The sequence below is a fragment of the Penaeus japonicus genome, unplaced genomic scaffold, assembly GCF_977035675.1.
Source record: "Penaeus japonicus unplaced genomic scaffold, GWHDUDI00000001_assembly GWHDUDI00000028, whole genome shotgun sequence".
In the NCBI taxonomy this organism is placed as follows: Eukaryota; Metazoa; Arthropoda; class Malacostraca; order Decapoda; family Penaeidae; genus Penaeus; species Penaeus japonicus.
Genome location: NW_028234430.1, coordinates 3,628,332 through 3,643,331, shown reverse-complemented (window position 1 = coordinate 3,643,331; position 15,000 = coordinate 3,628,332). Strand labels below are relative to the sequence as shown.

At 36.1% G+C, this 15,000-nt stretch overlaps 2 protein-coding genes across 2 annotated transcripts in view; one reads left to right on the top strand and one right to left on the bottom strand.

Moving 5' to 3' along the window:
- The first annotated feature begins 764 nt into the window (after positions 1 to 764).
- Positions 765 to 9,945, top strand: LOC122245888 (poly(A) RNA polymerase, mitochondrial). The gene is made up of 11 exons (XM_043004000.2): positions 765 to 983; positions 1,957 to 2,135; positions 2,322 to 2,558; positions 2,726 to 2,809; positions 2,974 to 3,102; positions 3,391 to 3,519; positions 4,500 to 4,588; positions 4,895 to 5,121; positions 7,546 to 7,757; positions 8,683 to 8,799; positions 9,255 to 9,945. The coding sequence occupies exons 1-11, from the start codon at positions 875 to 877 to the stop codon at positions 9,651 to 9,653; spliced, it is 1,911 nt and encodes a 636-aa protein (XP_042859934.2). The 5' UTR covers positions 765 to 874; the 3' UTR covers positions 9,654 to 9,945.
- Positions 9,946 to 11,601: 1,656 nt separating this feature from the next.
- Positions 11,602 to 15,000, bottom strand: part of mdy (diacylglycerol O-acyltransferase) — a 44,928-nt gene continuing 41,529 nt past the window's right edge. The window contains exons 11-13 of the mRNA XM_086553306.1: positions 14,578 to 14,756; positions 13,290 to 13,440; positions 11,602 to 13,073 (exon numbers count right to left, since the gene is read on the bottom strand). Coding sequence (XP_086409432.1) covers positions 12,909 to 13,073; positions 13,290 to 13,440; positions 14,578 to 14,756 — 495 coding nt within the window. The 3' untranslated portion in view covers positions 11,602 to 12,908. The remainder of the gene's footprint in view (positions 13,074 to 13,289; positions 13,441 to 14,577; positions 14,757 to 15,000) is intronic.

Sequence of the window (15,000 nt, the reverse complement as noted above, 5' to 3'; positions counted from 1 at the left end):
ATTTGCACAAATAACATCTATTTACTGACTGCTAATCTGCACAACTAGTTTTTTGAAGAAATAAACTTTTTTCATGCTTAAAGTAGGATGATGTTAACTTATATTCAGATTCACATTCCGATATGAACTACTAAAGCAAACAAGAAATGTATTTGTCGTGTTTTATGAACTCAAAAGTGTTTTTTCATCAGAAGAAAAAGCAATTAACTGTAAAAAAAAAAAAAATTCAAAGGCGCGCCACAGAGGCACGGGTCGCTCTGTGAGCGTGACGGCTGGTTTTGTTCGAGCGGTACGACACTTTCGCCGTCGTACGCCCGGCAGTGCCCATGAAGTGAAATCATTTCAAGAAATTGACGCTGCAGATAAGGCCTTATTATTCGTTATTTAAATTTTAAAAATTACTGTAGAAAGTCCTAACCGGTTCTTATTTGCCGCATGGCCAACCCGTTTTCATCTGTACATGAAGATATCGGCTCTTGTGTAGAGGAAGTAAAATGGCAATAGATAATCGTGATATCAGATTCTCGGTATCATTTCATTTGCATATTTCCTCCACGATGGGTGCGATCAGCTGATTGGTGTGTTCCAATCTTTAGGTGCATTTAATTCTCTGCAACAAACAGTTCTATTTATCAATTAAAACAAATATGTTAATTAAGTCAAATCTAGAAAACTGTCAGAAATACAAATATACTCACAAATAATTACACAGTGTGAATGACGATGAAAAAATAGACATTAAATATTTTCTAAAGACCGATGCCATACTCGCGCGAATGTGATCCAAGATGGCGGCGCCCTGTGTTTACAATCCGGCTCCAGGGACGTCCTAATATGCTTGCTATACTCTATATGCTTTAATTATACTTCAGGCATGTCGTTCTCCCAGAATATGCCTCTATTCAGGGCCTTGAAATGCAATATCCACTTGCCAAGGATACCTTTCCATTTGTACAACAGGAACTACTGCCAGAGTGGTACAGGTACGTAAGATATTTTTCAATCGGCTATGTTAGAATTTAGTAATTCTAGTAAATTTAAGTATCCATTGTTAAGGTTGAGTCATAGAGAACTAATCCGTGATACGATTGGCCAAGATCAATAAGGATTCTTTGAAAGTGTTCAAATATTAGTCTCGTATTTTATTTGGAAAATATTATCGAGAGGGACTTTCTTATTAAACTACTACATGAAATAACTTTCTTATTACTTTAATGGATAGCATACTTAATGATAAAGTGATTTTCGGTATTACAGTCATAGTTATCATATCTTTGGACCACCTCTCTTGTTATCATTCCCTTGCATGAATTATCCATCGTTGTTATTTAATCCTTATTATGCCATATTATGCCATATCTTCATTGTCATGAATGCTAGAAGATTTAAGCACATATGGATAAGACACTAATTTTAGGTGTCATGAACTGTGATCATGATAGTACATGACAATGATGTTTATAAGGGATCATGCATCCACCCTCGGACTTGCTCATGTTATCGTGGTCTGAGCGCCTATTGACAAACCTTGATCATAGGTATTGTGATGAGAGAAAGTCTTTATCTTTAAGTAAGGAACGAGTCCAAGCTCTGTCTTGCCAGAATTTACGTGTTGGGGGCTTGTTGGCCTTTGCCAGAGTACACAGCACAGAGGCTGTGGAGATCGCTTGATGCTGGGCCACTATGATAGATTTCAGATTGCATGATATCCGTTGAATATCACCGCTTTCAAGTGGATATGAGTAGAAAACACTTTTTGTCTTATAATTGCTTTCTTAGACAAGAAAAGAGCCAGTATATTGATGAATATATGGGATACCAGTAGAAGCTACAAACTCTATTTGGTCAGACTTCACGCTTGAGAATCTCAGCACTTGACCACATACTTTGCTGCTTGTTTTACTTCCTGGAGGTATGTTATTTGAAGTACAAACAGCTCTCCTTCCCTCTCCTCAGGCGAGTCGTTTGTGCCGTTCGACATGCTGGTGAGCCAGAGGCGGAACGAGGCTCGGCGGTCGCTCTTGGTTGAGGTGGCAGGACTTCCCTCGGCCGCTGACCTACACCAGGTGTGCTCGCAGTATGGGACCGTGCGGAAGATGTTCCACTATACCACCAGACACAGCAACGTCAATAAAGTAGGTGTCTGGCTTTGGTGTTGAACTGTGTGCTTTTTTTTACTTTGTCTTTTTATTATTTTTAAAGGAAGGAGAAGTAGATTTTGAAGTCCATAGTACTTATAAAGAAAAATTTAGATTTGATTGTCTATTTCAATACAGAATATTAAGCATTATTATATTATTACTTTTTCTTCTCTTTTTCAGGAGATGATCCTTGTGGAGTTCAGTGAGGCGGAGTCCCTGGCAAAGGCGCTGCAGTCCACACGTTCGCCTCCCACGGACCGCATCATACCCGTTCACTCCCCCTTCGTTTGGCTCTCGGCTAGCCGGACCACGTCCCCCAGCAGCAAGAATGTCAACGCAAGCAGCTCCACCGACATCGTACAGGAGACGGTTCCTACCGATGAAGAGCTCCGGCTGCAGTTGTTTCAGAGTGGAGATGTGAGGATGCTTTATTTTGTTTATTTATTATTATTTTTTTGTAGAAGGGAAGAGGAAAGGTTGCAGATGTTGAAATGATCTTTGGTTGATATGGATGATATAGTGAAGGATGGGGAGATGTTGATTTTAAGTCTCATTGCTTTTTTTTCTCCTTATCTTGAAAACAGGTGTCAGAGCAGATACAGAAATCGTACGAATGCCAAAAATTGACGGAGTTGGGGTCGAGACTGAGGTTTTTTACATGCAGACAGGTAGGTTTGACTGTGGTATTTGCATTCTTTCTTTTTTTTCTATGACATAATCTTATGACTATAAGAAACAGATTGTATTTTTTTATAATTAGTTGATTTCTGTGATTTCTGCTCATAGATTTTTCTAGTGACAGCTAAAGAAGATGATTTGACACATTTCACAGGTGGAAGTCGCACTCTCGGGCCTATTCCCGCAAGCTAGTGTCCTTCCCTTTGGTTCCTCCGTCAACTCCTTTGGACGATTCAACTGTGACCTGGACATGATTTTAGAACTGTTTGATGTCGGTAGTCAGGTTGGTATTAATGGGTGTGGATGCCTAGAGTCTGGCTGTACGTTGTTTCATTCTGTTCTATTCTGGTTTGCGATGATATTTGTTTTGACTTTTGTTTTGTGTTAGGTGTTTCTAATAGGAACCAGTAATTATAATACCAAACGACAAACAAAGAAGTTTACCGTCTCTATTCCATGCATCTTCTATCATGACCCCTTTTTACACATGATAAAGATTGCGTAATGTGAAGGTTAGGGCACAAGGACAATATACTGAAGGTACAACTACTGACCATGTTTTGCGTTCTAGGACAGCAGTCAGCGCCTAGTCTTCCAGGCCAAGAAATCACGTTCTGCAGCCAATCCTCGCATCACAATGCAGCGTCACATGGAGGTGATCTCGGACGTACTTGATAATTTTGTCCCTGGATGTTCTCAGGTATGCAATATGAAATGCATTATAGTTGTTTACACTTCTTATAGTATTTTGAATATTCCATATGATGTGCCTGTTATTGATTTTTGTGACGTATAAAATCTATAACGGATACCTAGAATTGCATTTTCTCAACTACTGCAATCCTTTCATCCACATGTACCCGAATAAGAGATTCTATATTTGGATACAAAGCACATGTAAATCAGATACTCATGACGTAACAGCTTAACCCATTCAAGCCAGGGCTTACATTTGCCTAATGCTGCTCCCACTGGCTAGATAACATGCATGAGATCTATCCTGGCACGATGTACCTCTCAGAGCGCTTTTCACCCACCTGCTTCAACTGGGGGATAATAGAAAACTTTTGTATTTGGTTACATTATTTTCACAAGTGAAAGAAAACCTGTTTATACAAGTGGAAGTCCTATGAGTATATGCATTATGTAATGGAAAGCGAAATACTCCACAAGTAGCTCCACAAGCCTAAAATGAATTATATTGAGAATAAAATCATGTCAGCTCGTTCAAAGCTTTTACATTTATAGTTGCATAGGTCTACTGTCTTTCTTAGAAATATGAGATGTAGTTAACCTTCAAGTTTAGAACATGGCTCAAAATTGGCTCAGCTTTGCATATTTTGAAGTTGAAATCATAACTTAGCACTCTTATTTGCTGTATAGAAATTCTTATAAAGGCATGAACATGTTGAAATCTTTGCTATGATAACATTTATTTTTAAGAAATATGTTTTACATTAATGCTATATACTCTGAGCCCATAGTACACTTTAATCCAAAGATCCTAGATGTACAAAGTGATCATGGTAGTATAGAAAAAACAAAAAAAAAAAAAAAAAAAAAAAAAAAAAAAAAAAAAAAAAAAAAAACAAAAAAAAAAAAATCAATCAAGCAGAACATGACGATATTTTACCGAGGAGGCAGTGTGTTCAGCTTTTAACTCTTCCTTCTCAATGGCAGGTGAGGAAGATTCTGGCAGCTCGTGTTCCCATTATCAAGTATCGCCAGGATCTGACTGACATGGAGTGTGACCTCTCTATGGCCAACAGGTATAAAATGAGCATTCAAGTGACTGCAGCTTTTATATTGTGACAATAAACTTTTGGAGATTGTGATGCTACATCTGAAAATGTGACTTTGTCTTTTTGACCTTTGCTTTAGGAAAGCATGGCTAAGCTCTCTTGTAAAAATGTAGACATGGGACAGGATGACTACTTTGCTGGAGTATGAGAGTTAAGGATGCTCGGATCATGGTCTGCATGCATCTGGCCTTACTAATCACTAGGGTTTGTAGAATATTTCTTTTCATGAAATGTGTTATTTATTTCTAAATGTTGGTGCTGATCATTTTGCAGAAGTGGGTTTTACATGAGTGAAATGTTGTACCTATACGGAAGCATGGACAAGAGGGTGCGACCGTTGATCTTTGCCCTTCGGAGATGGGCAAAGGATCGCCACATCACATCTCCATATGCAGGGCGGTGGGTCACAAACTTTTCACTGACACTCCTGATTCTTTTCTACTTAATGAGAACTTCGCCGCCAGTCATTCCACCCCTGCAGACACTTATCAAGTTAGCAGGTAAGAGTTTGAATAATTTTTCTTCTCTTTTATTCATTTTTCTTCTCTTTTATTCATTTTTCTTCTTTTTTATCTTCAGATGTTTGGCTGGGCATGTGAAGATGTTGCGTTTTTTCAATTTTTCTAGACTTTTGGTATGATCTGGAAGTCTTTCTATGACATGTTAACAAAGTGATACTGATTAGCATATGGTATGATTTGTTAGTTATACAACTGAAAGAATAAGTGGTTTGTATTTTGAACATAAAAATGAAATGTGAAAGTGCACAGAACTTGCAGAAAATGACCATAGCGAAAGTTAACCCATTGCGTACGGGTGTCATGACATACATGACGTAGGAGCTTTGGCCTGACGACGGGCGTCATGACGTACACGACGTTCGGGGATTTTGGATCACTGTTCTCTTTTATTTTGCTATGAAAAAGGAATGAGTGATGATGGCTACTGCAGTCCTAATTACTATAATTACCATAATATCGTGCAAGCTTAACGTCCAAAACCTAGATGGCACCACTTTTTTCTAGCACCAGCAGGTGAGAGAGCCTTGAATGGCACCCATCCACGGTCTCTAGCATGCACTGTCTCTATAGAGCGATGGCACACACTAAGTTGATGAACCCTTGCTCTAAAGTACCGCCGATGAAGGATGTGCAGGCAGAACGAGAAGAGGAAGGTGACTCAATCCATACCCAGTGTCTAAAATGTGCTCCTGTGCCAATATGGATGTCTTTCACTGTGGCACTCACAGTCACAAGCACAGGTTTCATTCCTCTTCCCTACCTCTTCTTGTTATCTTTATTGTAGATGGTTATATGTTTCGTATTCGTTCATGACAGCACAAAAATACGAAAAAATAAAGTTGCCTTTTGTCCTCCCATAAAACAGCAATACTTCTATCACATTGAGTATAAAGAAAATAATGAGCTAATATGGATAACATACTACAATTTTAGTCAACTGCAGCACTGATAGAGCCTGTCATACGGCACATATAAGTCTCTAAACTCAATAAAACACACAAAATAATAAAACACAAAAACCGCTCTAGTTTTACAATGAATGACTGAAAGAGATTTGGATGCTTCAAATTATATTGCTTCAAGTGGTCTCTCTCTAAAATAAAACCTATCCTGGAGGCTGGGCAAGCAAATTTATCTCCGTCTGCAATGGGTTAAGGGAACTAATTTCATTACAAAAGGGCGAGATCATTATTTGTTGCCATTTTGAGTTATGAATTGATTTTGTTATCCTTTGGCCTTTGGAGAATTCCTATTATCTTTTTATGCTAACTTACAAAAAAATAAAAAATAAAAAGAAGAAAAGAAAAAAAAATATTATTATTATATATACTATATATATATATATATATATATATATATATATATATATATATATATATATATATATATATATATTTTTTTTTTTTTTTTTTTTTTTTTTTTTTTTTTTTTAAAGAGAAATGATTGGTTAAGCTCTAACGTATATCACTAACTCAATAAAGTTTGTGATTATGTACTGCTGTAAAGGCCATGCATATGCAAGTTATATTAGTTATATTTAATATTGTTAGTGGATGGATGTATATTTTTATACTCTGTTTTTTATTTAATGATAATCATCATATACACAGTGCAAAACTTTGCAAAACGCATGGACAAACAAGGACTTAAAGATCAGTCAGGATTGCCATATACATACTTATAATCAATTGTTTTTCAAGGTAATATCTAAAAAAAATTCAATTTTAATTTAGTTTGAATCAAGATGAGATTCATGAGATCAGTATGGTGAAGATATATTGATATTGTAATATGAGTGTAATATGAATGTAATCAGGATGATTATTATCTAACTTTATTAACCCATTTGCACCGGATGATGTCTATCACGTCATGTGAATATTTCGCTCCTGCGAGATGACGTCCTGTTGTGTCATGATCACTCCCCCTAAGTACATGTTTTGCATAGTTACGTATGTATATACTTATTGTCCTTGCATTTATCTAGGCACATTGTTCTTGACTTATCAAATAAAAAGAAAAAATACAAAAAACGGCTCTCAGCATCCCGTAAAATCAGGCGGGTGTAGAGCGCTCTGAGAAGTGTAGCATGGTATAGTGCCGGGAGAGATCTAGCACTTGGAGGCTGTGTGTGCTTATTATCTTCTTGGAGGGAGGAGTATCAGGCAAATGATCGGCCCGGTGTGAATGGGTTAAACTTAACTGAAAAATGCAGAGGGGGGATTAGTGGTAAAGAGCACATTTATAAGGAAAAATGTCTTATTTTCTTATTAGCATTTGATATCCTTTAACTTTATTAACATATCATAGTATTAGAATGTGAACTGAACATCATGATTCATACTTCTTTTTTGAAAGATGTCTCAATGAAAACTAACTCAAGTTCGTCTGGTGTTTTGGCAGGTGCTGACGATATACGCACCACAGAAAGCATCAACTGCACCTTCTTGCGAGATTTGAAGATATTAACGGCCTCGGATAACAAGCAAAGCCTGGAAGATTTGCTCAGAGGTTTCTTTGAGTTTTATGATAAATTTGACTTCAAGGAAAGAGGGTTGTCCATTGTGAAGGGAGATGACTTCACCAAACCAGAGCACAATGCTCTTTATATTCAGGTATGTGTTGCATTATCATCCTGTTCTTAATGGTTAACTGCCGTAGGAAGCACCATCTTACAATCTGACGCTAAACGATCAATGTTATCTAGTCTGATTCAGTCTGCGTAAAAAAATAAGTTCATTTTTCGAAATTGACGTGAATGAATACAGTCCTCATGGGTTGAGAATGTATAATGTTAAGAATGCAGAGATTATTTGGCCATTTGATTCTTGTACTTTATTTTTTATTTATTGAACTTGATGTGTTGTCTTCCACAGTAATTTGTGTGTAGTATTCACAGGTCTGGTAGTTCAGTTAATAGAAGGTAGAGTAAGGTATTTAGACAGGAAATGTTTCGTCTGGGATTTTATTTGTCTGTCTTTTGTTTAAAGTGGGGATTTTATTTTTTTACGTATGTATTTATTTTTATTTATTTATTTTTTTGTCACAAATTTGTTAGCTACTGGAGGCACTTTGATAGAGAATGTCTCCTCTACTATTCTTCATGCTTTTAAGAAGTAGGAGATAATATTTTATTTGTAAATTTATAGTGAATGCTCTTAGATTCTTTTGAATTTCAGAGATAATCATTAACATGTATATGTATTAAAAAGAAACAAGTCTTGCCTGATATATTATGGTCTAAGACTGTTCTTCAATGTTTTATAAATTGCAACCCAGTTAGGTTTCATGTATTAACCTTACATCCCAGTTAGATAGTATTGCTCACTAGTCACTAGCTTTTACACCTTTCTTTATCCATTTATTTATCTATTGTTACATACTTTTTCATTTTATATATATTCTTTATTTCTTCCTTTTTATTTCATTATACTTTTTAGTGAGACCCAGTGACCAATGGGTCGTGACCTGTACTTTGAAGAACCCTGGTCCGTGCTGATGCTTAGACTGATGTACATACTATATTTTCCTCTCCAACAGAATCCCCTCGAACGTGAGTTAAATGTCAGCCGTAATGTGACACTGGAAGAGCTAGAGAGACTTCGTACAGAAATCACACATGCCAGATACAGATTAGAGGAGGACGTCGAACAGATTGTAAGTATATTTAATTTTTCATTCACTGCTTGTCCATTTTAAGCGGTCTGCTAGATGCCAAGAAATGGAGAGGAATTCTGATGTTGTTATATCTGCTAATTATGAGTATATCCAATTACAGTTTTCAGATTATTTTTTCACTTATTTCAAAATATATTCTGAAATTGTTTAGTTGTATGCCTTCAGCACTACTAAAAATCAGTGAATTAACATAAAAAAAACTTCTTGTAGCTATGGAGTCCAAGAGCGGCAACATATACTCTAGTCTAAGCCCAGTTTTCCCCTTTTCTCTATAGTAATATCCTTCAGCTTCTGATAGTAACTTGCCTTGCATAAAATACTTATTCATTGCTGTGGATGAAACCACACAACTGTATAATATATTCATCCCCAATCAACTATTCTTGTTATTCCTTTAACATACAAGTTATTCAACCTTCCTTTTTTGATTTCAGAAGGAGGAACAGAGACAGCAGGGGTGGGGCCTCCTCAGCTTGTGGGGGGCGTCTCAGCAGCCCCAGGTACAGAGAGGTCTCAATGCCTCCATAGACTGGCAGGAGGTCTTCCACATACAAGAACAGGGAACTCTCCCTACCTCCAACAAGCAGTGGAATGCATCCCCAGCGGGTACAGCTACGAAGTCCAGTGAAAAGGTGCTAAATAATGGTGAGAAGGCAAGGAACAACACAAAGTTCCAGCCAGTGGAAAGGACCAAAATGCTCAAGGAGGAGCTGATCATGCCATCTGACCTGAATGGATTGGTAACGAAGTTGAAAAGGAATGTGGTGCAAAAAGGAGCAAACGGAAAGAAAAATAAGAAACAGAAGATGAACAAAGTTTTGTACAAATGGTGACTTGGGTAAAACTGTTTTTTTTTTTTTTTTCCTATCTTGGAATTCATCTTCAGACCTGAACTAAAAGTAAAAAATTTAAACATTTCATTGTAATTGTGAATTTTTTTTGTACATGCTAGTGGGATTACAATTTTAGGTTGCATTGAATATCATCTTTCATTCTTTTCATTTCTCATAATGAAGTAATTTATATTGTTATTAGCAAGGACTAATAATCAAGCAATTCCCAACAGTGATTCCTATGTACAGTTTTTGTTACTGTAAATAGAATATCTATCAATTTTTCTAGTCAGATGATGTTTTTATTACTCCTTAAAGGTAGAAGTGATGCATATATAAACTTTATTTTTTTATCTGTATATTTTAAGTAATGCTCATATGTAGCATTTGATATATGTAACACATGAATTTCAGAATGCAACTCATTATAAAGAAGTTTTACAATTTAACTTATTTGGACAAGAGACAAACTACTGAATAGTAACCCATTTATACCAGGAGTGGATTGTGTACATTCGCTCTCAACATTGGGTTTATTTTATTTATTTGACAAGCATTTAGTTACCAATGAGTCAATTACTAATTCACCTGTTTACCTCATTCCTTGATTTTTTTCAAAAAAATATTCTTTTATTATCAGTACTAATGTTATTATTTTTATAATTATTACCATCATGGTTGTAATGATGTTTTTAACAAAAGTAATAGTAATAAAAATAAAACCTTATTTTCCCTGAAATTTCAAGTAATAAAAAACAAGAAGGCCTTGTAATTGACACATTGGCAACTTTGTAAAAAAAAAAAAAAAAAAAATTAAAACCATAATGGAGAGTACCCCTGTTCTTAAAAGGCCAAGTGTAAAAGCAGAAACTGATCAGGTTTTTACCCCTGAGGAACATTTTCTTTCTTTTACATGTTATTTAACTCAGTTCCTCAAGTATAGCAACACATTCTCAAGGGAAACAACATAACTATTTTGAAGCTTGTTTATCTTGTTTAATTAACTTGCTTACTGATCTCTCACTACTGAGGAAGTATGGTAATTTTAACAGTATATGTTGTTAGACTAAAGTAATAATTTCTCTCTCAGTGCTTAATATTGTCAGTTATAAGGGGGGACTTTGGCTTACTATAGTTTTTGGTCTATTGTCTTCTTAACCCACTGCGTACGGGTGTCTTGACATACATGTTGGCACAGATTAGGCCTAAGAGACGGTTGTCAATGTGTACATGACGCGACATCGGGATCTCCTCACAGTTGAAGTGCACACGCAGTCATGAAGTATTATGGCTGTAACGGCGCTAGCTCTAGAGCTACAGATTTCCAAAGTCAGCCTAAACTCGCATTTTATGATGGATTTATGGAAAAATATTGTATGGGCTAGTCTACGCTACCTGGAGGGCGGAGAAAATCTTTCCCCTGTCCCTCTAATTTTTGGCTGGCTGCTAGTGTCGTAGACCGCCTGCCTTGATGACCAGTTAGGTCGTTAGGCTCCCCATCAGCAGTGGGTTAACATTAGGTCATAAGGAAATACAATTTTTAAAAATATATATAAGAATGTATAGGGATTTTAATGATAGAAACTGGGTTTTTATAGTCATGTATATCATTTCTTGATTAACACTTCTAAGATGGATCACAAATTGATCTGATCGCATGAAAATTGCCTGTCACTGAAAGGTGTATATCCATTATTTTTACTTTTATTACTTTTTTAAAGGACATACAATTTCTGGTCTATTTAATTAGTGCTGGGAAGGCCCTGACAGCCACTTAATATAGTCCTGGGTTTATCTCAGTCTGTCTCTTCAACATTACCTTGACATTTTAAGAATACCATAAAGGACTGGGGGGGGGGGGGTATTAATTCTCTCATAAAATGTCTTGTATCATAATTTAAAACCCAGAGCTGAAAAAAAAAAGTTTGGGGGAAAATGAAACACGGAGAATAGTCCTCTTTTTCTGTAACAACAAATTTACAATATTTTCAATAATCATATGGCAGAGTGAAATTAAAAACTTAAATTGCACTTTCACCTCGGCTCAACACAACAACATGTCAGTCTTGCATATGCCATGTGAAACTCTTCTACAAACTAGTATCACTTTGATGGGGCTTTGAGCTGGAATCACATGGTTGAAGTACAAACACACAACACACACACAATAATGGAATAGCATATGCATACACATACAATCAAATCTAACCACAGAGGTTTTTGTTTGTGGAACCATCTTTGATTGTTGGCGCTATATTACCATAAATGCCCAATCTATTTAAAAGTTCTCATAAGGTTATACTCGTTCTCTAGAAGAATAACTGCTGGAGACCATCTCAACTACCAACCAGACTGCTATTGTGGTAGTCTGTGTGGTAGTCAGTTTGTCTGTTATTTCTAATGTTCACAATTTTCTTCATATCTTGTATTTCCTGTTGCTGACATGAATTAAATACTGAAGACAAACATAGGCATTAGGAATATTCCAATAATTATTTTACTGTGAATGAACACACAAAATAGGAATTAGAGAATAATATGTAACACCTAATTCATACACGAGTATATTACTGCAATATTTGCAGAATTCCACTAGGCACTATAAATTTTTTTACAGTGAAAATCTTGAATATTTATAACTAACATGGCACATAATCACTTGAAAGACAAACAAATTGCAAGCTGAAATATGACATGATGAAAAACAAGCATGTAAAATTATAAATAGTAACTTTGGAATCAGTCAACATCTGCTATATGCTCTCGCAAAAAAGTCTGTCCGTCTCCGTAGTTGTTGACATATCTGGAGATCACAGTTTACATTTGGAATATAATGGATAGTTCATTCATTTCAAGCAAACAATAAGAAATGGAAATATAACTAGTATAATAGGATGATATTCCGTATATATATAAAAATGTGTTTTATATAAGTATAAAACATTTGTTCTAATTAGAATATACCTGAGTAATGATGCATCTGATATGGAATGTTGTGGCCTTGAAGTTTCATTGCTGAGTTAGACTGGAATGTTTCTTGATCATTAACAAATATATTCTCAATTCCTGCAGAGGCAGAATCCTCACATGAGGAAGTGTTTTTACCCAACATGCGCAAAAATGTGCACATGTGCACACGCAGACATAGACACACACACACACACAGAGCCGTAATGCTATGTACACAATACTACTTTTTACTATAATGCACCAATAATAAAATTGTAAAAAATATACATATGTCAATTTAACTTGCTATATTTCTAACATACTCGGCTCAAATGTTTTAACTACATAATCGTGGTAGTATACCATGATGCCCAAAGGCTGACCCAGGATAAGGGAAGCCCAGACTATCATATTTCCCCATCGCAGTCCAAATCGCGATTCCACCCACGTTGAGATGTATACGAGGGGTACCTGTGAAAGATAGCACAATTTTGTTTTCATATTTTTAAAATGCAAAATTGGAGCAATTAATCAAGACAATATAACATTACACTACATTAGTTAATACTACACTTCTTTACGCAAAATAACGAATGATGTGTCAATGCGAGCAAGGTGGATGGAACAAAGAATTATATTCATCAAATTAACTGAGAAACCTACACAAGGTGCGTTGCGTTCTCTTACCTGCACCATCATGCCAAGGAACACCCCAATTTTGTACATGTGGAGTGGGATGGACACCAGATACTCATGCAAGACAGCTGAGAGCACAAACACCATGATGGCAGCGGTAGATTTCTTGTATTTGTTTTTAACCATGGGAACAAAAATGTGTCTGAAATGTTAGAAATAGAATGTTAGGTGCTTTTTTTTTTTTTTTCGAGACTTTGGTACAAAAAAATAAAAGGGAGATACTTGATAATGTTTAATGTGAAATATAACTGAAGAGTTTATTTAATGTGAATAAAAGGCTACTTTTATTCATCAAGAATTTGGTTTAAGTCATTGATACTGGGAAAATGCACTTGTCCACTGTGGTTTTGTTTCATCTGAATTTTTTATTTCTATCATTATCAAAATAATTATATATGTCATGGTTGTTATTATTATTATCATCATCATTATTATCAATATTATTGCTATGATGTTAATAACAAAAACAATAGATATGAAAACTATTTTTCCCCAAAATTCAAGAACTAAGGTGAGGTTTTATACGTCTAGTGACTGAGACCTTGACTAAATACTAAATACTTGTACTTGTAACAAAACCATAGTGGACATTGTCTATATACATGCTGACACGGTGTAAACTGATTAGTACTGAACTGATAAAGGAATAGGTTTATTGAAAGAAAGTTTTTACTGTATGCTTAATGGCAAAATAAACACAGTATGTTGTGAAAATTGCACAGTCATCTCAGACAGAATATGATGATCCATGTTTCAAACTGAGATACTAAGTACTAAGTATTTTTATGTATATTTACAATGACCTAATATAATAGCTCAGAATGCATATCAGTCAATGAACAAATTCAAGATAATTCTAATCTTATAAGTGCATTCCTGTACAATGAACAAGTCTATTATCTGACATTTTCGTAATTATAGTTTTGATAAGGAGTTCCAAGAGATCCTTAAATGTAAAAAGTAATTAACTTATCTCCAATAAAACCAAGTGGCTTATATCATGATAACAGTTGCTCCACGTGGCCAATTTTAATGCCCTCTGCTACCATGGGAACAAAATGCATCTGACGTATAGCCCAAACACATTCCCATCCCCCACTTATGTACTATGTGATCTCTGCCTCTTTGGCTCCAACTCAATTTTCATTCATCAACAACAGAGTGACATGAATAAAATATAAAAAATATACTCGCCTTACAACAACCAATTACAACAATATTCATACACACGGACACACTAATATACCCCAAACTAAGAAGAGGCTCTTGTCACACATACCTGACAGCCCACTTGTGAACAGGGAGGTTCCACAGCCGCCAGAAGGTGCCCACGTCTTTGGCATTCCACCAGTCTTGGTAGAAGTTGCGGTCGGCGAAGCGCAACAGCTCCCCGAGGGTGTTCAGGAAGGAGTGGAATGTGAGGTAGAACCAACACAGCCATAGAATGTGGTTGGGGATCTGTGGGTGGAGGAAGAAAATTAGGGGCTTGATACAAGGGAAGGGATGGGTTTGGGGAGGGAGGGAGAGAGGGAGAGTGGGAGGGGGGAGAGAGAGAAAAAAAGAAAGAAAGAAAGAAAAAGAAAAGAGAAAGAGAAAGAATGAAGAGGAGAGAGAGAAAGAGAAAGGAGAGAGAGAAAGAGAAAGGAGAGAGAAAGAAAGAAAGAAAGAAAGAAAGAAGAGAGAGAGAGAGAGAGAGAGAGAG